Consider the following 23,292-nt stretch of genomic DNA (forward strand, 5'->3'; position numbering starts at 1 on the left):
AAAAATTTCATTTCCTCTCGCAGGTCCCACTATTCCATTATTGTCTCCACTGATGCTGCTTGGGATGTTATGACAGGTATGGCTGGTTATGGGTTTATTATCTATACTAATCAAATGGTTGTTCTGCTTGTAGGTGCTGCTGGTGACTTGCTTTGCTCATCTCCCCTTGAAGCCGAATTGCGAGCCATTCTTCGTGCTTTAGAGCTTTGTTCTGCCAACAACTGGATTCCTACCACGCTCATCTCTGATTGTTGCCGTGCCATCCAGCTTATAAACAACTTCAACAATCTTACTGCTTGGAGACTCTCATCCATCATCAGAGCCATCAATCGCTTTGCCAATTCCTGGGAAGACTTCTCCTTTGATATCGTCCCGCGCGACCTTAATATTATTCTTTCGATCGGCTTGCCCACTTTGGCCTTGCAAATCCTCGAGTTCCTCTCTTTGCTCGAGTCGCGGCCAGGCCTCGCGGCTCGAAGATATCCGCTCGGCTTCCCTCCTTTCCTTCTAAGTTTGTTTTGTTTTCCTTAGCTACTTGCGACTCTTTTTGCCAAAAATTGTTTCATTATCCTGTTACGTTCTATAAGGTCCTCACATCTGGGAGAGTTCCTTCACAGCGCACTGTATGTGGGGACTTAGGGCGTGTTTGGTTCGCCGAAGTGGAGACCGAAGTGACGGAAGTGAGAGTTGATGTGACACTTCCACTTGTTTGGTTCAGTTTGAAGTGGGCAGATCTGGAAGTTGCCACTTCCAAAATCTTCCACTTCACTCTTTGACTTCGGGAAAATTTTGGCCGAAGTGAGACTTCGGTGTTTCACTTTCGCCATGTGGTTGCACATTGGTGATTAAAATCACCCATTTTACTTATTTTATTTTTTCTATGGTTTATTTTTTATTTTTTATTTTTTTAATCTTTTATTTTTTTATCCTTTTTTTATCTTTTATCGTTTTTATCATTTTTTATCTTTTATTTTATTGTTTTTTTATTTTTTATTTTTATCTGCTATTCTTTCTTTTTTAATTAATTAATTATTTTTATTGTTTATAAAAAATATTTTTATTTTTTTAATTTTTTATCTTTTATTTTTATCTGTTATTGTTTTTTTAATTATTTAATTATTTTTTTATTGTTTATAAAAAAATATTTTTTTAAAAATTATAATTTTAAATAATTATAAAATTTCAATCCAATAATGTGAAATAGTAGCACTCACCCGTGATGAAGTGATGAGTAGAAGTTCGTTTCAATCGTTTTCTAAATTTTTAACTTTCACTAATTAAACAAAAAAAAGTAGTTAGTGATTTGACACTTCACTTTCAACCAAAACACATGGAGCCCAGTGACTTAGTTGAAAGCTTTTCGACCTGGTAGAGTGGCGACCAGCTCCATCACTCGATGAATTACTTCGAACCAAAACGCACCCTTAGCTTCAAACTCACTTCTTAATGGCCAACAACCTTTCCTTGCCTAATTATTCTTCTTTATTGATCTTCAGAGCTCAGCAATCCTCTCATCCATGCCTGGAACTTCTTACTTTTGACTTGCTTCCTTCCGTCCCTCTTCTGTATTTAATACACATAGGAGACTTTTTTGTTTATTTCTTCTTCTCTTTCATGAATTTGTGGATCTTTGAGAACTCAAGATCCATAATTTCACAACGTTAGCTCTATCTCTATTTCTTTTCTCATTGTTGTTCCATTGGTTTCAAAGATTCATAAAGCTTAGATCTCTCTTCCCTTCTCCTTCTCTTTTGCTGTTTGCAAAGATTCACACATGCATAAAGTTGGCAACTCTCTCGCTCTCTCTTTCTCTTGTGCCTGCTGTTCCTGTAGGTTCATAGATACAGAAAGTTGACATCTTTAACAAGTTTCTCTCTTCTTCTTGTTGTTTCAGAAGGTTCATAGATACAGAAAGTTAACATCTTTAACAAGTTTCTCTCTTCTTCTTGTTGTTTCAGAAGGGTCATAAATACAGAAAGTTAAGATCTTTGATTGACTACCTTCTTTTTTTCTCTCCTTGCTGTTTCTCCAAAAGACAAAAAAAAGTTGAGATCTTGAGAACTCTCCCTGTGTGTTCTACACTTCTACTAGTTAATCCAAAAGATTCACTCATATGGATCCATAAAGTTGACATACTTGATAGATAAGCTCTCTTTTTTTCTCTCTCCCTTGTTCATGTTCCATCATTAGAAGCATTGAAAGCAGAGAAAGTTAACATCTTTAATGGCTTCCACTTCATTCTCAGTACAAACATCTTCTCCACCCACCACTGAAGAAGCTTCAAACCCATCAATGGCTCTTCTCTCTTCCTCCGACCAATCTCCATCTCTTCCAAGACGTTCATCTCCCTTCCTCTTCTCCACCCTCCTTATAACCACCTGCATCTCCACGGCAGCCGCCATGGCCTTTGCTTTCCTCCTCTTCTCCTCCCCTACCTCCATCTCCAATCCTTCAAAACTACAAGTTCGGCCATTGACAAAGCTCTCCCACCCTGTTGTTCTCCTAATCTCCTTAGATGGCTTCCGGTACGGGTACCAGTTCAAAGCCCAAACCTTAAACATCCATCGTTTGATCTCTAATGGCACTGAAGCTGAACCCGGCCTCATCCCTGTCTTCCCTTCTCTCACTTTCCCCAACCACTACTCCATCGTCACCGGCCTTTACCCGGCGTACCACGGCATCATCAACAACCACTTCACCGACCCCACGTCCGGCGAGGTCTTCTCCATGTCCAGCCATGAACCCACCTGGTGGCTCGGAGAACCACTCTGGGAAACCGTCGTCAACCATGGCCTCAACGCTGCCACCTTCTTCTGGCCTGGTTCTGAGGTAAAGAAAGGCTCTTGGTTTTGTCCTTCGGAATTCTGCCACCATTACAACGGTTCTGTTCCATTTGAACAAAGAGTTGATACAATTTTGAACTATTTTGATCTCCCAAACAATCAAATTCCTTCTCTCGTGACTCTCTACTTTGAAGATCCTGATCACCAGGGCCATCAATTTGGCCCTGATGATCCTGCAATCACTGAAGCCATTCTTCATGTTGATGCCATGATTGGCAGATTGATTGCAGGACTGGAAAAAAGAGGAGTCTTTGAAGATGTCACATTGATTCTCTTGGGTGATCATGGAATGGTTAGCAACTGTGATAAAAAAGCAATCTTTCTTGATGATTTAGCTCCATGGATTGATGTTCACAGTGATTGGATTCAATCTCTGAGCCCATTACTCGCCATTGCTCCACCTTCTGAGTTCTCTGCAGCTCAAGTAGTGAAGAAAATAAATGAAGCTCTGAGCTCTGGAAGAGTTAACAATGGTGAACACATGAAGATGTATCTTAAGGAGGACTTACCGGAACGTTTGCATTACTCCGAGAGTTATCGGATTCCGGCAATCATCGGAATTGTGGATGAAGGTTATAAGGTGGAGATGAACAGAAAACAGAGTGGAAAAGATTGTGGAGGAGCTCATGGATATGATAATGCATATTTCTCAATGAGAACTATATTTGTTGGTCATGGTCCTCGGTTTGCAAAAGGGAGGAAGGTACCTGCATTTGAGAATGTTGAGATTTATAATTTGATTACTTCCATACTGAATTTGGAGGGAGCTCCAAATAATGGATCATTGACTTTTCCTGATTCTGTTCTTTTGCCTTGTTCTGCTTGAATCTAGTTTGGTTTCATGCTGTTTCTGTTGTTTTGATTATGTGAATGTGAGTGCATAAATATTGTTAAAGTTCCATAAAAATACAATGGAAATGATGCAATGAAATGATTAATTAGAGTTTACTATGTGAATTTCATGTGAAGAAGTTTCATGTCCGTTTAATAGTTTGGTTGGATTACATGCCAATGATGCCATGCAGTGTGTTGTCTTGTTTTTTGAATTGCGATTGTTTGTTTGTTTTTTTTATTATTTTTTTGTGGGGGGTTTGATTATTCTTTTGATACCAAAATTGCACTCTCAGGGGTAAGTACATAACAGGGCACACTTTTTTGGTCCATGCCTCTCAATGCAAAGGGTAAAATAGACATTTTATATGTTTTGATTTTTAAAAAAATAAAAAACATTAAGATATTTTTTTAGCCCTCAAAGTAAAATATTTGTCAAATTGTGATGAAGTTTATAGGGATTTTTTAAGGTCCCAAAATAAAATATTTATTAAAATAAAATGAAGTTTTTATGTAATAGCACAGTTCTTTTGCATAGAGTTGTTTATTTTGGGAAAAACCTAAAATTAAATTTCAAAACTCACTTAAAGTGTGAGTAAATTCATTATGGTTACGTCGCACTTTTTTAATTTTTAAATATGATACAATTATCATTTATTTGGTAAACTCATTATAGTTATATTGCACTTTTCTGATTTTTTTTTAAATGCTTAGCACTTATCACCTATTTGTCATATAATTAAATTAATTAAATGTGAAGTATTTTACTTTTTTGTATTTTTCTGATTTTTTTTAAATAAGCAGCACTTATTACCTATTTATCATATAAATAAATAAATAAAAGAATAAAAGATGTGAAGTATTTTGTTTTTGGATTATATACAGCTTTATCAATTGCATGTAACAATTACCATTAAAAAAACTAAATTTAAACTCTAATTTGAATTAAAGAATAAGAGAATAAAATTATAAAAAAATAAAAGGAGTCATTTTTGGCGAGGTCTTGATAATCAGTAAACAAAAGGAAGGTGACCTGTTTCTTGCTTTTTAAAAAAAATTAAATATAAATAAAATTAAAATTAAACATAAAAACAAAGAATTTGGTTGGCGATCATTTGGAAATTCCGCAACATCCTAACAAACATTTAACTCCACCAATTTCTTTTTGACCTGATTTTCTTAATTCATTTTATTTTTAATGTATTTATTTTCATTAAATTAATGATGAGAGTAATAGTATCAAGTCACCTTTAGTGATGAATGATGTGGAAATTTCCAATATAGGATTAATTCAAATTAATTAATTCTCAAGTTTGGTAGGTTTGGTGAGAATCTCTTATTAAATCTATTCAAATAATCTCACATGGTAATTGACTGAAGGAAATCTATTTAGCATTATAAACTATTTGATTAAGCAATCAAGAAATTAAATAGAATATGTTGAACATATAGATTGATAAATTTCCTATTAAACTATGGTTTATTAATAATTATTTATAAAAAAATATTGGTCCAAACTTAATCAGTCAAAAAGTTAGGTAATTAATGCTTGATTATTAGGTTTTAAGTTAGACTGCATGTTCTTTTCTAAAGAGATTGTGAGAGTATAAAGGAACTAAAAGTCCGGGTTACATCATCATTAGAAAAAGACTCGTCTTCTTAAAATTGGAAATAAAAGAGGGCAACTTCAGAGCAACTCTTATTCAGGCACTTAATAATTTGATTTATAGGAATTATATTTTTATAAAATAAGTTTCTTGAAATAGCATAGATGGCAAGTTGTATCCATGTTACTCCCTCAATTTTCTTTTTATCAGTCACAAGTCAATGTTCTTTTTTATCAGTCATTTTCTAACATTAAGAGCATTTATTATTATTTTTTTCCTAAAATTACCCTTTAACAATTTATTCAATTATCTTCCTGAAAATAAATATTATAGAGATATGTGAAGATATAAATTAGGGGTAATTTTAGAACGTTAACTATCTTTTTTTTATAAAATTATGTGAAATAACTAATTTTTTTTGTATGTAGGATTCGATTAATCACGATAGACAAAAAAAAGTATTCTTTATTTATTTATTAAAAAAACTTAATTTTTTATTATCATTTAAACTCTAAATCAAAACGGTTAATTATAAACAATAAATTGCAAACCACCCCCTTAAATTTTAAATTGTATATTACAAATCCTATTATTTAGGTTTTGGATTTAGGGTTTAGAATTTAGGGTTTAGGCTTTTAAAATTTTAGGTATAGAGTTTTATAGTATTTAGATTTAAATTTTTAAGATTTAATTTTTTTAAAAATTTAGGATTGATATGGTTTGACTTTGAAATTTACAGGAAAAGAAATAACGTAAACTATTGTTCTTTTTTTAATTTTATGCAAATAATGGCAATTAGCGGGTGTTTACTCAATTTAAGAATTATTTTAAATACTCTAATTAATATATGGTTTGTTACTTATTTTATCATTTTGCCCGGTTTAAAATTTGAATTTAAAATTTAATTTGTTTAGTATTTATTTTTTATTTTAAAAAATATAGTGTAATTACCACGTTTTATGTAATATGTCCAAATAAATTTGAATAATAACTACACTGTTATTTGTTAAGATGCCATATTTAAATTTTAAATAATCACCAAAATGTGTACTAATAAGATAATTACTTCTTAAAAAAACATAATGATTTAACTTTAAATTTGACTTTAATAATACATATACAAATACTTTTCAACTGCGGTTTATCCACCTTTTCAAAAAAATAAAAAAAACTTTCCAACATTAAAACAAGCCACCCAATTCCGACAACATAAAACATGAAAATTTAACCCTTTAAAAAAAAATCATGAATGATGTGAGGAATGTGTCACCGACCAAAAATCATTTTTTCTAAAATTTAATTATTTTTTAAAAATAATATTTAAAACCTATTTATTATTAATAATTTCCAAAAAAAAAGAGATTTTTTAAGCACATGTTCTGTCTCACCAACCACCGTGGATTTTTTTTTTTACTAAAACTTCTTAACATATTCTCAAGATTCATCAACCTCTCTACTCTCTTCATCAACCTTATTTTATTTATTTTTTAATTTTTTTACAAATAATCACAAACATCTCCCATTTAAAAATTGATTAAAACACAAATAAAATAAAAATATATATTAATTATGATAACTTACGATCCTCTTTAAAAAAAAAAAACTCTCTTTTATAAATATGATAGAATAAAACTATTGTTTTTCATGTAAAATCCTACAAATAGTATTTGATTTTTTTATTGAAAATAAAATTGACTGAATGATTGAATGGTGATGAATGTCTCCCCATCTACAAAATTGACTGAATGCCTCATAAAAAAAAATCTCTCTATTTTACTAATTTATAAAAGTAAAATCATTATTTTTCTGTAAGATCTTGCATTCCAGTATGTAAACAGTATTTGTTTTTTTTTTTTTGGGAAACAAAATTGAGTGAATGACAAACTGCCGTTAGGTCAATTAGCACAGAATTTTCATTTTGGGGAGACCCGGATTTAAATCCCGCTTCACGCAAAGTGAGTGCATAATTCGGTGACCACCGTTCCTACATGTACATTTCTGACTACCCTTAGATGAGGATGTTTATTATCTATTTGTCAAAAAATTATGTGGATGATTGAACGGTGATGAATGCCTCCCAATCTACAGGAAATCAAACAGATATCTCAATCTTGACAATCTCATCCCTTCTCTCTCTATTTCTCTGAAGCGCCTGCGCCACCAGCCATTGATGAACAAATGGTGGAATCTCAAATCCCAAGCGCACAAACCATTCATTTTCGCCATCACAAGCTCCTCCCAAATCACACAACCACTCCCACATATTCTCTCCACCAACCAAAATTAAGAAAAAACAACAAATTTTAAATTAAAAAAAATCCCAACTTGCAATCTTTAACACATAAAACAACCTCAAATTCCTACACTTTTTTCTCTGCAATATATTATTTTTTAAGGTTGGAAACAAGTCACTCTCTCCCACCCACATTCACATTGCAGCATGTGGTATGTGGTTGGTGGAGAATCCACTCCTTCAATCTCTAAGTTGTAAAGATCCTGTCTTTTTTCCTCCTTGTATTCCATATCCTCTTCCTCTGTATTTCTCCAGGTTTTCCTCCATCTCTTAAATCTCTCAGAGCTTTCAAAGCCATAGAAACCCCATCCTCTCCTTCACCTCCCATTCCTGGATAAACAGATTACGTCTTTGGAGACCTCCACGTCCTCTTCTTCATCTTCTTACCACCATTGTCTGATTCTCTGTTTGCTCTGAAGAATCTTCTGTCAGATCTGCATCTCATTTCTTTCCTTATATATTAATCATATATAATATGCCTATTTAGCTGTAAGCATTGTCTCTGTGAAAAGTTTGCACTTTTTTCGTTTTCTGTTCTCTTTTCCTTGATAAAAATCCGACCTTTTTGGCTGAGAAAGCTCTCAGCTTTGGGCCATGGATCGTGCCCGGAGAGTCGCCGGCCGTTGTCTCGTCCGCCGCCTCCTCTCCAACCGCCATGGCCATCCACAACCTCTCCCTTCAACCACTCGCTACATCTCCTCCCTCTCTGGCTCCATCTTCCCCAACTATTCCTTTCCCCGGATCCCTTCCGATCATTTCCGCCATGGCAACGGCCACCAAGCTCGGTTCATCTCCGTTGAAGCTCTCCAACCATCCGACACCTTCCCGCGCCGCCACAACTCTGCCACTCCAGAGGACAAGATCCGCATGGCTGAGTTCTGTGACCACTCCTCCCTTGATTCCCTCATCGACGCCACTGTCCCCAAGTCCATCCGCATCTCTTCCATGACCTTCCCCAAGTTCGACGCCGGGCTCACCGAGTCCCAGATGATCTCTCACATGCAGTACCTCGCCTCCAAGAACAAGCTCTTCAAGTCCTTCATCGGCATGGGCTACTATGGCACCCTCGTCCCTGCCGTCATCCTCCGCAACATCATGGAGAACCCGGGTTGGTACACCCAGTACACTCCTTACCAAGCCGAGATTGCCCAAGGTCGCCTTGAATCCCTCCTCAACTTCCAAACCATGATCTCCGATCTCACAGCCCTCCCCATGTCCAACGCTTCTCTCCTTGATGAAGGCACCGCCGCTGCCGAAGCCATGGCCATGTGCAACAACATCCAGAGAGCTAAAAAGAAGACCTTTTTAATCGCCTCCAATTGCCATCCCCAAACCATTGATGTTTGCCGCACCCGAGCTGAAGGTTTTGACCTCAAGGTCGTCGTTAAGGATCTCAAAGACTTCGATTATCGCTCAAATGATGTTTGTGGTGTCTTAGTTCAGTACCCAGGCACTGAAGGAGAGATCTTAGACTATGAGGAGTTCATTAAGAATGCTCATGCTCATGGTGCCAAGGTTGTCATGGCCACAGACTTGTTGGCTCTCACTGTCTTGAAGCCGCCTGGTGAGTTGGGGGCAGACATTGTCGTCGGCTCTGCGCAGAGGTTCGGTGTGCCGATGGGTTATGGAGGACCACATGCTGCCTTCTTGGCTACTTCACAGGAGTATAAGAGGATGATGCCTGGAAGAATCATCGGTGTTAGCATGGACTCCACCGGAAAGCCTGCGCTTCGAATGGCAATGCAGACCCGGGAGCAGCATATTCGCCGCGACAAGGCCACCAGCAACATTTGCACTGCTCAGGTATACAATTTGATTCTTCGCTGCTTTTAACTTGTTCAGGATGTTCTTGAATTCATAAGAGTGTTTGTGTGTAGGCATTGCTTGCAAATATGGCTGCAATGTATGCAGTGTATCATGGACCTGAAGGTCTGAAGGCTATTGCCGAGAGAGTGCATGGTCTTGCAGGGGTGTTTGCTCTGGGACTGAAGAAATTGGGAACTGTTACTGTCCAAGATCTTCCTTTCTTCGACACCGTGAAGGTCTCTGTTGCCGATGCGAAGGCAATTGCTGATGCTGCTTATAAGGAAGAGATCAACTTGAGGATTGTGGATTCGAACACTGTATGTCATACAGCGATAGCTGCTTACTAGTTTGATAATTACATTTGGTTTGAGATCTCTTATATGTATATATTGGTTAATTCTTCAGGTAACGGTGGCTTTTGATGAAACTACATCCATTGAGGATGTGGATAAATTGTTCAAAGTCTTCTCTAGTGGCAAGCCTGTGAGTATCATTATCCTTCTGAGTACTATAATTTTTCCAAAAAGGTTACTGAAATTGAGTTTATGGTCATTTAAATTCTCAGGTGAGCTTCACTGCAGCATCTATTGCGTCGGAAGTTCAGAGTCCTATTCCAAGTGAGCTTGCAAGACAGAGCCCATATTTGACACATTCAATTTTCAACTCGTATGAACCTCAACATTTAATAATTTTTACTGCTAAGTTTTATCTTGCCAAGCTATACTAATTGTTTTTCATTTGTTCTCTCTTCTAGATACCATACCGAACATGAGCTGCTCAGGTACCTCCATAGATTACAAACCAAGGATCTCTCATTGTGCCACAGCATGATTCCTCTTGGCTCCTGCACGATGAAGTTGAATGCTACTGTGGAGATGATGCCTGTGACTTGGCCCAATTTTGCTAATATCCACCCATTTGTCCCTCTTGATCAAGCTCAGGGTTATCAGGTATGATGGAGGTTTTAGTTTGCAACTATCTATTGTGTGTATGAAAATCCTAATTAGGCATAACTCATCATTTTGATGTTTTACTGAAGGAAATGTTTGATGACTTGGGCAAACTCTTATGCACTATCACGGGATTCGATTCTTTCTCCCTACAACCAAATGCTGGTGCTTCTGGAGAGTATGCGGGGCTGATGGTTATTCGCGCATACCACAAAGTATACCATTATACTACTATTAAGCTTAAGGATATCATGCCGGGTTTTAGCTATCAAACTTCTTGTGTAACTTATCATGTGCTCAATTGTTAAAATTGTAGTCACGAGGAGACCATCATAGAAATGTCTGCATTATACCTGTCTCTGCTCACGGAACCAATCCGGCTAGTGCAGCTATGTGTGGCATGAAAATAGTTGCCGTCGGAACTGATTCCAAGGGTAACATTAACATCGAAGAACTGAGAAAAGCCGCTGAAGCAAATAAGGAAAATTTATCAGCCTTGATGGTGAGCATATTAGAATACTGCATCCTAGCTTTGATTGGTTTATTATCGCATAAAGTTATATGAATCTATTGTTTGCTTGTTCTGTAGGTTACCTACCCATCAACTCATGGAGTCTACGAAGAAGGAATTGATGAAATCTGCAAGATAATTCATGACAATGGTGGGCAGGTTTACATGGACGGTGCTAACATGAATGCACAGGTTTGTATTGAATTAACTTGTTTTTTATAATTCTTCTTCTCAGATAAGTTATACACTTATCTGCAATTCCGATTTCCTTTTTGTTATCTATGTTCTATACTTATCACGTACTAAAGAATGGTTCCATAATAAATATTAAATACTCTGGCCTTATAGTAGAATTGTGTATACAAGTAATGAAATGAAAGTTATCCCCTGTATTTGAAATGAATTCATGAAATTTTAGACACTGCTTAAAAGCAATTCAAATTAGATGGCCTTTAAATGTTCAAAATTTGAAACAATTCACATCTTGTTCAAATAATCTAAGATCACTTGTATATGCTTCCAGTTTGTCAGCTGTAGTTCACATTACTGATTAAAGGAATGCTTTTAAATTTTTTTAATATATTAAAATAAAAAAGGACTGTTCAGTGAAACAATGAAACAAAATAAGAACACAAGAAACTAGATACATGATAACAAAAACAGAGAATCTTTTTTGCAGCGTGATAGACTATAATAGTCTCCATTCTTCTGCTTGATTTAAAAATTTTTTTTTTTTTGCCAAATAGTACTCTCTCATGAGTTCTGATTTCTTGTTTGGTCTAGACGTGGTGAAACATACATGCTTTTCTACAACAAATGATCCACATATATTATACCTCGCCACAATGATTTATCATTTGTCAGTAACAAATGTTATCCTTTTATGTAGGTTGGATTAACCAGCCCGGGTTATATCGGAGCAGATGTGTGCCATCTGAATCTCCACAAAACATTCTGCATCCCGCACGGCGGAGGTGGTCCAGGCATGGGGCCGATTGGTGTGAAGAAACACTTAGCACCATTTTTGCCGTCACATCCTGTGGTAAGTCATCAACACCAATCATTTATTCTATAAAACCACTACGATCATTAAACTTCTAATTTTTTCACTGATTTTACTGAACATATACTTGTGCGTAACTTTTGTTTACTGATTTTTTCTTCAACTTTGTGCTTTATGTGAATCTCATAATATGCATAGGATGTATTGTTCGACTTCCAGTCTTCTACCTTTTGACTTTTCGAGTATGTTTTATGTTATTATGTTCGTATAATAACAGGTGCCAACCGGCGGGATACCAGCTCCTGAGAAGGCTCAGCCTTTAGGTCCCATGGCTGCAGCACCATGGGGATCTGCTCTTATTTTGCCGATTTCATACACATACATAGCAATGATGGGTTCCCAGGGGTTAACTGATGCATCAAAAATAGCAATTCTCAATGCAAACTACATGGCCAAGCGTCTAGAGGTGAATTTTTGTTTATCATCCTGTTCTTGTTCTTATGCGAAGAATTTTTTTCTTGAACTTTTGCTTGTCAATGTATGCAGAACCATTATCCTATTCTTTTCCGAGGTGTTAATGGAACTGTTGCCCATGAGTTCATCGTCGATCTAAGAGGATTTAAGGTACCATTTACCACCAAAATCTCTAATACTTGTTCTTCAATTCGAATACTCATATGTTCTGTTGCAGAATACTGCTGGCATAGAAGCTGAAGATGTCGCAAAGCGTCTTATGGACTATGGATTCCACGGTCCGACAATGTCTTGGCCGGTCCCTGGCACTCTAATGATTGAGCCAACAGAAAGTGAAAGCAAAGTATTAACTCTAAACTTTTCCAATCATTTCTCTATATTTTCATCAATCCATCTCACAGAAAGAAAACAATGACTTCTCTCGCAGGCCGAACTGGACAGGTTCTGTGATGCTCTCATATCTATCAGAGAAGAAATCGCCGAGATTGAGAACGGTAAAGCCGATATCAACAATAATGTCTTGAAGGTAATAATAATCATTTCAGTGAATCTCAATAAACTTACATTGCTACAAATAAGATCATTGCTGAAAAACAAAGTATTTCTGCAGGGTGCACCTCATCCGGCATCTCTCTTGATGGCTGACCAATGGACAAAACCGTACTCGAGGGAGTATGCTGCATTCCCTGCAGCATGGCTCAGAGGCTTCAAGTTCTGGCCAACCACTGGTAATGACTACTTTCTTAATCCTTTCACTGTCTACAAAATGCACATTTTTCTCACATTAATGTTTCTTTATTTTTTTCTATTCTTCAGGCCGTGTGGACAATGTGTATGGTGATCGAAATCTTATTTGCACCCTTCTCCCGGTTTCTCAAATGGCCGAAGAACAAGCAGCTGCAACTGCATGATAGTCAAAAAGACATCGATGATCGATCATCCTGGGTTTCTATGGAACAAGAAACCAAGCCTTACTCAGTCTTGATTTGGAAACTGTATATATATAAACTTCAGCTTCAAATGGTCTCTTCAGCTCCTCTTGCTCTTCTGTGAAACTTGTTGCTTCTGGCAACCAATTCCATATTTATCTTTACATTCTGATTATTAATCAATTCCTCAAAGTTAAAAAGTTACTATTCAGGGTAAATTTAAAGGAACATATTAATTTGTTGTTTGTAATGCATGTTTTAAATGCTTTTGTGTAGTATTAGTTCATGTAGTATATAGTGCTTTTTTTGTTATTGTGCTTTAGAAAATATCGTCTTTGTACTATATATGGATAAAATTCATTTTGGTTTATATTGTGCCTTTACATGCCAATATTTTTTTTTCTTATTTTATTTTGCCTAATATTGATGTTGGCATAATGGAATGATGTGGTTGCTTTTAAAATTTGTAAAACGCTTTAAAAGCTATAAAAAGTTAAATATTTCTAATTTTCTGTTTATCTATAAAATTCCAAATTAATTTTTTATAAATTTTTTAGAAATTATTTAAAAAAATAAAAATATAAGTTTTATTTTAAAAAAACAAATGGGAGGTATGACAAATTATGCCATGTGAATTATAAAAAAAATAATATATATATATATATCAAATTGATGATATAGCATGATGTTTTAGGTGATACGGACTAAAATAAATTTTATACACATAATTCAAAGGTGATAAGATTCTTTTTAAATAAAATGATTAAAGTGCATCATAGGACAGTACATGAATTAATAGTGCGATTAAGCATATTTAAAGGAAAAAAAAGGAGGAAAAAAAAGGATTGAAGTCATGCGTATTTTGTATTTTTTTTTTTATTTTTGAAACTTAAAATATACATAAAATTATCATTGTTAAGTGATTCATTTAATAAGAAAACTCTTCGGATGACAACTACCAACTAAGAAAAAATAGAGTGGAACTTATCTTTATCAAGGACAACATCATCGAAGGCTTGACTTCCTTTGATGTGAACCTCACTACGAACTTAAAGTACACATAATAAACTAAGAGATAAATAAATAAATTATTTGATGTTAAATAATTACACTTTATGATATTAATATATAAAGCAATTATCGCCAATGATTTTTAAGTCTATTGGTATTTGTCTTTTGCATAAAATATTTGTATCTTTTTGAGAGGCAATTCAAATTTTAGTTCAGAAAAGATGAAAACACAGGTGTGTTGAAATGTTAACTCCATAAATTCACACGTGTGAATATTTATCAATAATTTTTTAAAAAATAAATAAAATTAAACAGCCATCTAACTAGACTTTCATGTATTATGATTATACATCTAAAATTTTAGATAAAATATATTAAATAATTTATTGTAACATAAAACTGTAAAAATCTAATAAAAATGTTGTGGAATGTGTGATAGTGATGGTCATACAATGACTCGGCTAATTTGCTTAGTATGAGGTCGGTTTCAATCAATATTACAGACAAATTAATGTTGTACAATCAACATCATTATTAGAAAAATAAATTATTTTTTTTGTCTAATAATCTTTTTCTTTGAAAACTTTAGTCCATATTCCACAACCATGATGCAATAATATTTAAGCATAACTGATTATTTTTTATTAGATCATCATCTTCTTCCACCTACTCTGATTCTAATTAAAATTAACTAAATAATTTTTTTTCTTAAAAACTGAAAAATAATAAAATTGAAAAACTCAATGATTACAATCAATCATAGTCTTGATTTTCTATGAATTAATTCTAGTATTGATTTTTTAGCATTGGTTAACAAAATTACATCAATGTTTGGTTAGCAACTCAAAATTCTGTGAAAATATTTAATACATGTTTTTTTTAAAAAAAATTTTGTCACTTAAAAAAAAAATATTTTCATAGTTAAATCTAAAAACTTGTTTTTTAAATATTTATGAGTAAATTGAAATTTTATAGAGTGGATGCAATTTACTTTATGTCATTTCCATTTACATGACTGACTTGTAAGTTATTTTACAACTATTTATGTGTAAGTTGAATTTTTATATCAAACTAATTAACCACTTCATGTAAAAATCATTACATTATCTTTATTGACGATCATAAAAACCTTGACAACATCTTTTTTAAAACACAGATTTAACGGAAGCAATCTTGAGAGGCACTTCCTTAAAATTTGAAAGAGTTTAAAAGCTAGAAGAAAGAGAAGAGAAGTTGCACTAGAGTTCTCCTTGGTTCATGCAATAATGCTTGAGCATTGCACAAGTATGAGATAAGCCTGTGGTTTGCTATTACTAAAAAAATTATATATATATATATATATATATTCCCCTTTATATTAGGCTAAAATTTGCTAGATCCTAAGCTTAAGGTTATAAGGGTGAAAATATTTGTGTTGGTTTATTTATCACACAAAAATATATAATTAATTGGTTTATCTTGTAATTTTTCCTTTGCATTGAAAAGTTTTTTTTTTTTGTGAGATTTTATGAGTTAATTTTTTGGCAAGGCACCAAACTATAATTTTTTTCTCATTTTAGGTTCAAACTTTTAATTGGTTTATCTTGTAATTTTTCCTTTGCATTGAAAAGTTTTTTTTTGTGAGATTTTATGAGTTAATTTTTTGGCAAGGCACCAAACTATAATTTTTTTTCTCATTTTAGGTTCAAACTTCAATTTTAGTTTATTGGGTGATTACCCAAGAGATTCGTGATTTTTTTTTAATATGTAAATGCCAGAAATTTATTATCAGGACATACATGTCATACTGTCAGCCTAGCTGTAATTCCATCTCATTTGTTGACAGAAAATTTCCAACATCAGATCATCAAAATAGACCAGATCCATCAGGTGACCACCCAGTGAAATAAAACTAAAGTTGAATAACAATTTTGATTTGAATCTAAAATAAAAAAAAATGCCATATAAAAAATTTATCCGAAATTTTGCTTAGTTTTGATAATTTTTCCATTACTCTAATATTTAATTTTGTGATTTGTTTTTATTTGATAGTCTTTGGGAGTCTAATCCATGGTCGCATTGATAGGTTGTCCGATTGCTCGCAACAAGTAACACAAAAATAACTCTACAATCACAGCCGTGTAAGGTAAGTTGACAATGATGGCTATTTGCCTAATTAACAAAATTAGGAAAGTATGAAAATGACTCTACTTAATAGTTTTTTATTTTATTTTATTTTTTTTGCTAAAGCCATCTTTCTTCCACATCAAGGTTCTTAATTGCAAAGAATGTTTGTTTGAAAATTATAATTCCAAAAATTTTGAACTTTCTAAAAGTATAAATAATTTTGGATTTTTTTTAATTAATCTTCATGTTTATTATAAGGCAATGCTGAAATTTTTAACTTAAAAACCAAAATCAAAGAGATAAGAAAATTACTCTTTAATGTTTGATGTTAAATGGGCTTGCCCAAATCAAATCTCCGCACTAATAAAGAATATTTATTTAAAACTAAAATTTCAAAAGTTTTAAATTTGTAAAACGTAAATATTTATCTATGATTGTTTAATTTTTAATTTATTTTCATATTTATTATAATGTAAGCGTTGAAATTTCTAACATAAAAACCAAATTAAGGAGATAAGAACAACGCTAATCTTAGCATTTGATGATGGAAGGGCTTGTTTCAAATAGAATTTCCTATGGTCATGAGTATTTATTTGAAACCTAAATTTCAAAAGTTTTAAAATTTAAAAAATATAAATATTTATGAATTTTAAATTTATTATCATGTATTTACATATTTGTTATGACGTGATATTATTAAATAACAATATTTTAATTTTTTTTCTTAAATTACACAAGTTAATAAATTAAAATTGTGCATTATTTATGGGGAGGGGAAAGATCTCAATATAATAGAGATGTATTATAAGAGTAAATACGTAAATACCAATTTATAAAGATTTAGTTTTATTGCTACTTTTTTTTTCATTCAATAAATTATAAAAAATTAAATTATTTAAATAAGAGGTTTTGAAACTATTTTTCCATTAGGAGAATGGAAATTCATTTTCTCACTAAGTGCAAGGTTAGTCAAGGTGAGTGGCTAATCCACCTAGGGAAGAAGAGCCCCACCGTCAATCACTTATCTTGTTAATATGATAACCGCTTCGCTGATTTTGCACTTGCCCTACCCTACTTTACATTTGTTTTCTAATAAAAAAATAAATATTTTCACAATTTTTAGCTCACTTATATCAACAATTAAAAAATTTATAATACTACATTAAATAAAAAAATACTACAAATTATATAACAACACAACAACTCTATCATTCATTTCAAATTTTAAGAAAATATTAAGAGCAATTAAGTTAAATAGAAACATAGTCCAACATTTCATTACCTACTAATAAAAACACAAAAATATAACTAGACAAAAAGTAACATTTATTAAAAGTTCCAAGAATACTCATGAAATAACATTACATGGTCCAACATTCCATTATTATTGATAAAAGCAATTAAATTAAATAAAAACATAGTCCAACATTTCATTATTTACTAATAAATGCACGACCAACATAACCAGACAAAATCAATTTGTATTAAAAGTTCAAACAACAATTAAGTTAAATAAAAAATATAATTCTCTTAATAGTCTTTCTATTTTGCCACTCTATTAAAAAAAAGAAAAAGAAAAGTAAAACAGTACATAACAAACAAGAGAGCTAGATAAAAGAGAACAACCCCAGAAAAAGAAAAGACTAGAATCCTCACTAGAGGTGAGGAAGACTACAGCTACGAAAAATAGTCAAACGATGAATAAAAAGAGAAAAAAGCTAAATCGACAAAGACATCCTTCAGGAGTCACAGCCCAGTCCAGGCTGCAAAAGCGTAAGCCTACTCTCGATCTATGAAATACTCAGGGTCACCGAAATGATCTCTTGAGTGTAAGTATCTTTCCTTGACTAGTTAAGAGCCGTGATTTAAAAAAAATTTAGTGTTTGTTTTTTTTTTAAAAAAAAAAAAATAGAAATTAATGAAAAAATTATAAAATAAATAAATAAATAATATTATAATTTATAAAAAGGCTGAGGATAAAAGGGTAGGAAAAACAGATTTTGTCAGGCTATGAATAGTCCCACGTCGGACGCAGATGTAATCCTTCGTTTGGATTCTGGGGATCAAAATTTCCAATTATTTTATTTTATTTTATTTTATTTAGGTTTTAATTCGTGCTTGTTTCTCTAAATGGCATTGTTTGCGGGGAAGCAGAGGTCGGGATCGTCGCCGACGGTGGGGGAGTGGCTGTGCGGTGCTTTCATTCCATTGATCGCCATTGTGGAGGCCCTCGTCTTCACCTTCACCGAATGCTTCGAGATCCGCCGTTCCGGCAACCGCCGCCGCCGTGATTTTTGCCCCAGTGACCTTGCTCGCTTGGCCTCTGAGTCTCGATGCTGTATGTGTTTTACTTTGATTTTTGTTTTTGGATTTTTTGGCTGGTTTTTGAGGATTTGGAGCGATTGGGTTTTAGTCTCGGTGAACGAGGTGGAGGCGCTTTATGAGCTCTTCAAGAAGCTGAGCAGCTCCATCATTGATGATGGCTTTATCCACAAGGTTTTTCTCATTCTCATTCTTCTTGTTTTCTCTTGTTTCTCTTGATAATCTGGTGTGCTAGGATTAGTATTGTTTTGTTTTGTTTTTGTTTTTTTTTGTTTTTTGGTTAGTCAAAAAGCTCAATGCCTTCCATTAAAGGGTGGTTTCATCTTTGAGGAGTAGATTGTAGTGTAGAATTTATCAAACAAGATCTTATTTTGCAAATGAATGGTTTGGAAAAGATAAAGGATAAGTCTTGGAAATTGAAACCCCGCTGTTTTTTGTTTTGAGATTTTGATAAATCAGTGAACCTTTTTTCATGAGTATCAGCCAAACATGCAAGAACCTTACTGTAAATATCATCAATAGTTTCCTAACACAACCTTCTCCTAGAGGTATGCAGATTTTAGGTGAAAAAGGATGTTTGAAACTGGTGAATCACTAGAGCAGAATTTGGGAGTCTGAATTTGAAAACACAAGCAAAATTTTAATATCTGGATAATACAATGAAAATAGATTGTCAAAAATCAACAAGATTTATTTATTTATTTATTTATTTGTGTGTGTGTGTGTGTGTGTGTGTGTGTGTGTGTGTGTGTGTGTGTGTGTGTGTGGAGAAAATCAAGAAGAAACTATGAACATGTTGTATTCACGTTAAGTAGTTCTAGTTTTCTCACCACGAGGTAATGAACTTTGCAGGAAGAGTTGCAACTGGCGTTGTTCAAGTCTCGTGTAGACGAGAACCTGTTTCTTGATAGGGTAAGTGACAGTGCTGTTGTTTTGATGGCATATCATTTCATGTTATAATTGTTGAATGAGGTTATTGTCTTAGGTGCAATTTGATGAACGCAATTAGAAGTGAAAACTTAACTTTCTTTGAAAAAAATTAAACTATTCATTATCTAGTAGATGAAAGCAATTTTTTTAGTCCAGAGATTCAGTTGATTGTGTCTAGGAGTTGATTTGGCTGACGCTACTTTTGTTATTGGAACTGTAGTTTGCGATTGTTGACATTTTATCGTTACAATTCATGAGTCAATTCTGTCCAACACCATTAGGATCCAAGACATTATTTTTTTTTGAAATTTTTGTACATAGATTTGAATGACTGTGAGGCAGTCTCAAAAAACATATAGCATTTTGTTTCTTGATATGGCATGGTGAGGTATCTGTTCTATATGTACTTTGTCCGCTTTTTTTTTTCTAGGTTTTTGATCTTTTTGACGAGAAGAAAAACGGGGTTATTGAATTTGACGAATTTATCCATGCACTTGCTGTTTTCCATCCGCAGGCCCCTTTGGAGGACAAAATCGATTGTAAGTTATTGACCGCATAATTAAAATGCTTGTTTGTTTGCTTGTACTTGCAAAAACTCACTTCGGATGTAATTTGTTGATAATGTGTCTTGGTCCTCATGCAGTTGCATTCAGGTTGTATGATTTGAGACAAACTGGGTTCATTGAGCGTGATGAAGTAAGTCTATGAGGCTTGGTTGGAACAAGTATTATTGCAACATAGGTTTTTCTGTTCTTTCTTTCTCCTAATAGTTATTTACTTTATGGCCTTTGTTTAGTTGCTATTGCTTGCTTTAAGGCTTTAAGCTAACTTTAACTCTCAACTGGGCCTGTTTCTGTGCTATTAATAGTTCTCTTCATGTGTAGAATTCGTAAAACAATGATGATTTCGTTTTAATTTTCTTCTATCAAGTTTAGGTTAAGCAAATGGTGGTGGCTATTTTATTGGAGTCGGACATGAAGCTACCTGATGATCTAGTTGAAGACATTATCGATAAAGTAATATTTTCAAAAAATTGTTATCTTCGTCTTGATGGTTCTAATATTCTTTCCAATCATGCCCAACTGGATGTGTTTTTTTCTTGTGCAGACTTTTGCAGATGCTGATGCAGATCGGGATGGTAGAATCAACAAAGAGGAGTGGAGCGACTTTGTTATTCGACATCCATCTCTTTTGAAGAATATGACTTTACCATATCTCAAGTAGGAACTAAGAACTTGACTCCTTCACTTACTTACCTGCTGATTTGTGACAAACAAACACATCTAGTAACTCATGTTTCTTCAGAATTACCTGTGCCTTTATGAATAAGACTATAACCCTTCTTCTTCACACCTTTTAGTTTATCTCAATATATTTGACATGTAATCCTGTTGCTTTATCTTAGAGATATATGCATAGAAATGGTATAAATAAATGTGTGAGGATGTACACTAAATCAAACAAATTATTTGCTTCTCAGTCCCTATTTACACGGCACTAATTCTTTGTTTCTTCATGTGAATGATTAATTTAAACCAGAGTTCTTTTTCTTTGATTTATAATCATGGCATATCAAATTTTTTCAGGGGCATTACAACGGTTTTCCCAAGTTTCATTTTCAATACTGAGGTTGAAGATTGAAATGACGTCGACCAAGGTCTCTAGTAGGAGTTATGACTGGTTGGCAACCTTGTTGATGCTCTAGGGAAAGCAGTAGCGGCAAAGTTAGTACTTCCAGTAGCTGCTGATATGATCAAACTCTGGTGATCAGACAGCTTAGATTTAATTTCTTGTTTCCTCGACTCGTCTCAAAAGTAGCAATATCCCTTGATATTTGTGAATGTACATAATGTTAAAGTAACTAATAGTCCTACTACATTAGTTAATTTGAAAATTATGTTGAGAGTATCCATTGATAGGTTTTTCGTTCTGTTAGCTTAAGTTATTTGAGTTGAATCAGACATAAATAATATGTTTAGTTTGCATCTAACTTAAGTTTTATATCTACCATTAAATTGTATATCGGCATCATCTTTCTTTTTATTCCTGTCAATTTCAATGTGCTCTTCATGAAATAGTTTACCAGCAACATGATTTTTGAAAGCAAATTATTGAATTTCTTTTCTGCAGAATCAAACAAGAAACCAACCATTAATTGGATCAGGACAAGATCCAAGGAGCTACAAAGCCAATGGTATGTCTTTTGGCAATGGATTCATATCCTCCAAACAGCATAGTAAGCAACAAACCTCCAATCTTGTCTCTCGAAAAATCGGTATTCTTCATCACCCAATAAAGAAAATCATCTTCCTTTAATGTCTCTCCATTTCTCTTTCTCTGATTCCTCTGCTCCATGTTCTTCTTTACAAATTCAAGCAGTTTCATCCTTACCTTCATTTCATTAAAATTAGACTACTAGTTATAACTGTAAGTCATAACCATAATGCAACTTACTTGTTATGCCTTCCTATATTAAGTTCCTGGTAAACTAATGGGAATAGACATGAGTCCCTACAACAAAACCTCAAATTCTCTTCCCAACTTCTCAGTTTCCTCTTCTGATTCCATTAAACTGTGCCACTTTCGACATCGAAATTACATAAATAAATGAATTTTTACTCTTTTTTTTTTAAAAAAAAAACATTAATCAATGCACATACCTTCCTTGATTCATCAGCAACACAAAATCACAGAGTTATCCTTCCATGAACTCAAGGTCATGGAGACAAGCTACTCAGCATCCTCTAAAAACACAGTTCTAAGATTGTAACTGTTCCAGCTCATCTACTTAATTTCTTACTTAAAAGCAAACTTAATGTTAAATTATTTCTATTGCAAGCCCGCTTTAGTCCTGCATCATCTAATTCAAAAGAGTCCATATATGATCATATATTAGAGGTACAACCCCACCCTATCATACCGGTCTTTCGGTTTTATGAGTCCTCCACTGTGTCCATCACTTTCCATATCTGCCTGAGCAAAAAAGTACCAAAGCTATCAAAAGAAAGAATGAATGAAGAGTTCCATTCTCTTTCTGTTTTTTTATCTTCTGAAAACTAGGACTGCAAGGATTAATTGCTTATATTAATGCTGGTAAGAAGATCACAGTTAAGGTCATTATAAATTTTTGTGTGAATTCTGATGAATTGGTGAGCAGATTATTTGTTTGAGTATGATTGTTAAGGAATTAGAACCATAACCTTTGGTTTTTTGTTTGCACAGAATATATCTGATACGAAGTTAAGGAACCATGTTTTGTTGTTGTTGTTGTTGTTGTTGTTGTTGTTGTTGAGAAAGAAGTTTATGTGAGGTATGTAGTGTTTTTCTTTAAATGGTGAAAAATGAAAATTTCAATCAAGTAGAATAAATCAGATGAATTTTTTTCCTTAGACTAAATTACCTGGAATACAGCAAAGACATGTGAAATATATTGTGTTCGGATTCAGAGGGATAATAATAATAATAATAATAATAATAATAATAATAATAATAATAATAAGAGTAAAAGTAGGAATAATTTGTTTTACAACCACTAAATTAAGAGTTTTACATATCTTGCTTGGGCCAAATTAAGTACTTGTTGGTATGTAAGGATGGATGGCTATATAAATTTCAAGGAATCATGGGTTAGCCAACGATAATTATTATGCAGTGTGATTGAGAGGTTTTGAATTTG

General features: G+C 33.6%; 3 protein-coding genes across 4 annotated transcripts; all 3 read left to right on the forward strand.

Annotated features, from left to right (window-relative positions):
- Positions 1 to 1,429: 1,429 nt before the first annotated feature.
- LOC120253177 (ectonucleotide pyrophosphatase/phosphodiesterase family member 3-like) lies at positions 1,430 to 3,800 on the forward strand. The gene has a single exon (XM_039261498.1). It carries the CDS (start codon positions 2,224 to 2,226, stop codon positions 3,667 to 3,669), a length of 1,446 nt encoding a protein of 481 aa, XP_039117432.1. The 5' UTR covers positions 1,430 to 2,223; the 3' UTR covers positions 3,670 to 3,800.
- A 4,005-nt stretch (positions 3,801 to 7,805) lies between these two features.
- LOC120253081 (glycine dehydrogenase (decarboxylating), mitochondrial) lies at positions 7,806 to 13,447 on the forward strand. Its single transcript, XM_039261355.1, has 15 exons — positions 7,806 to 9,377; positions 9,452 to 9,697; positions 9,786 to 9,863; positions 9,946 to 10,046; positions 10,135 to 10,330; positions 10,420 to 10,545; positions 10,647 to 10,832; positions 10,920 to 11,033; positions 11,731 to 11,883; positions 12,122 to 12,310; positions 12,391 to 12,468; positions 12,536 to 12,661; positions 12,746 to 12,844; positions 12,929 to 13,046; positions 13,135 to 13,447. The coding sequence occupies exons 1-15, from the start codon at positions 8,169 to 8,171 to the stop codon at positions 13,227 to 13,229; spliced, it is 3,114 nt and encodes a 1,037-aa protein (XP_039117289.1). The 5' UTR covers positions 7,806 to 8,168; the 3' UTR covers positions 13,230 to 13,447.
- A 4,904-nt stretch (positions 13,448 to 18,351) lies between these two features.
- Positions 18,352 to 21,631, forward strand: LOC120253168 (calcineurin B-like protein 9). 2 transcript variants are annotated; one of them, XM_039261486.1, is made up of 9 exons: positions 18,352 to 18,401; positions 18,519 to 18,702; positions 18,778 to 18,860; positions 19,539 to 19,598; positions 20,131 to 20,155; positions 20,260 to 20,312; positions 20,552 to 20,632; positions 20,724 to 20,836; positions 21,203 to 21,631. In XM_039261486.1, exons 1-9 carry the CDS (start codon positions 18,375 to 18,377, stop codon positions 21,255 to 21,257), a joined length of 681 nt encoding a protein of 226 aa, XP_039117420.1. In that variant the 5' UTR covers positions 18,352 to 18,374; the 3' UTR covers positions 21,258 to 21,631. The 2 variants fall into 2 exon arrangements, with proteins under 2 accessions (XP_039117420.1, XP_039117419.1); XM_039261485.1 differs by having other exon boundaries at positions 18,355 to 18,401; positions 20,047 to 20,155.
- Positions 21,632 to 23,292: the final 1,661 nt, after the last annotated feature.

This window comes from Dioscorea cayenensis, chromosome 26, assembly GCF_009730915.1.
Source record: "Dioscorea cayenensis subsp. rotundata cultivar TDr96_F1 chromosome 26, TDr96_F1_v2_PseudoChromosome.rev07_lg8_w22 25.fasta, whole genome shotgun sequence".
Lineage (NCBI taxonomy): Eukaryota > Viridiplantae > Streptophyta > Magnoliopsida > Dioscoreales > Dioscoreaceae > Dioscorea > Dioscorea cayenensis.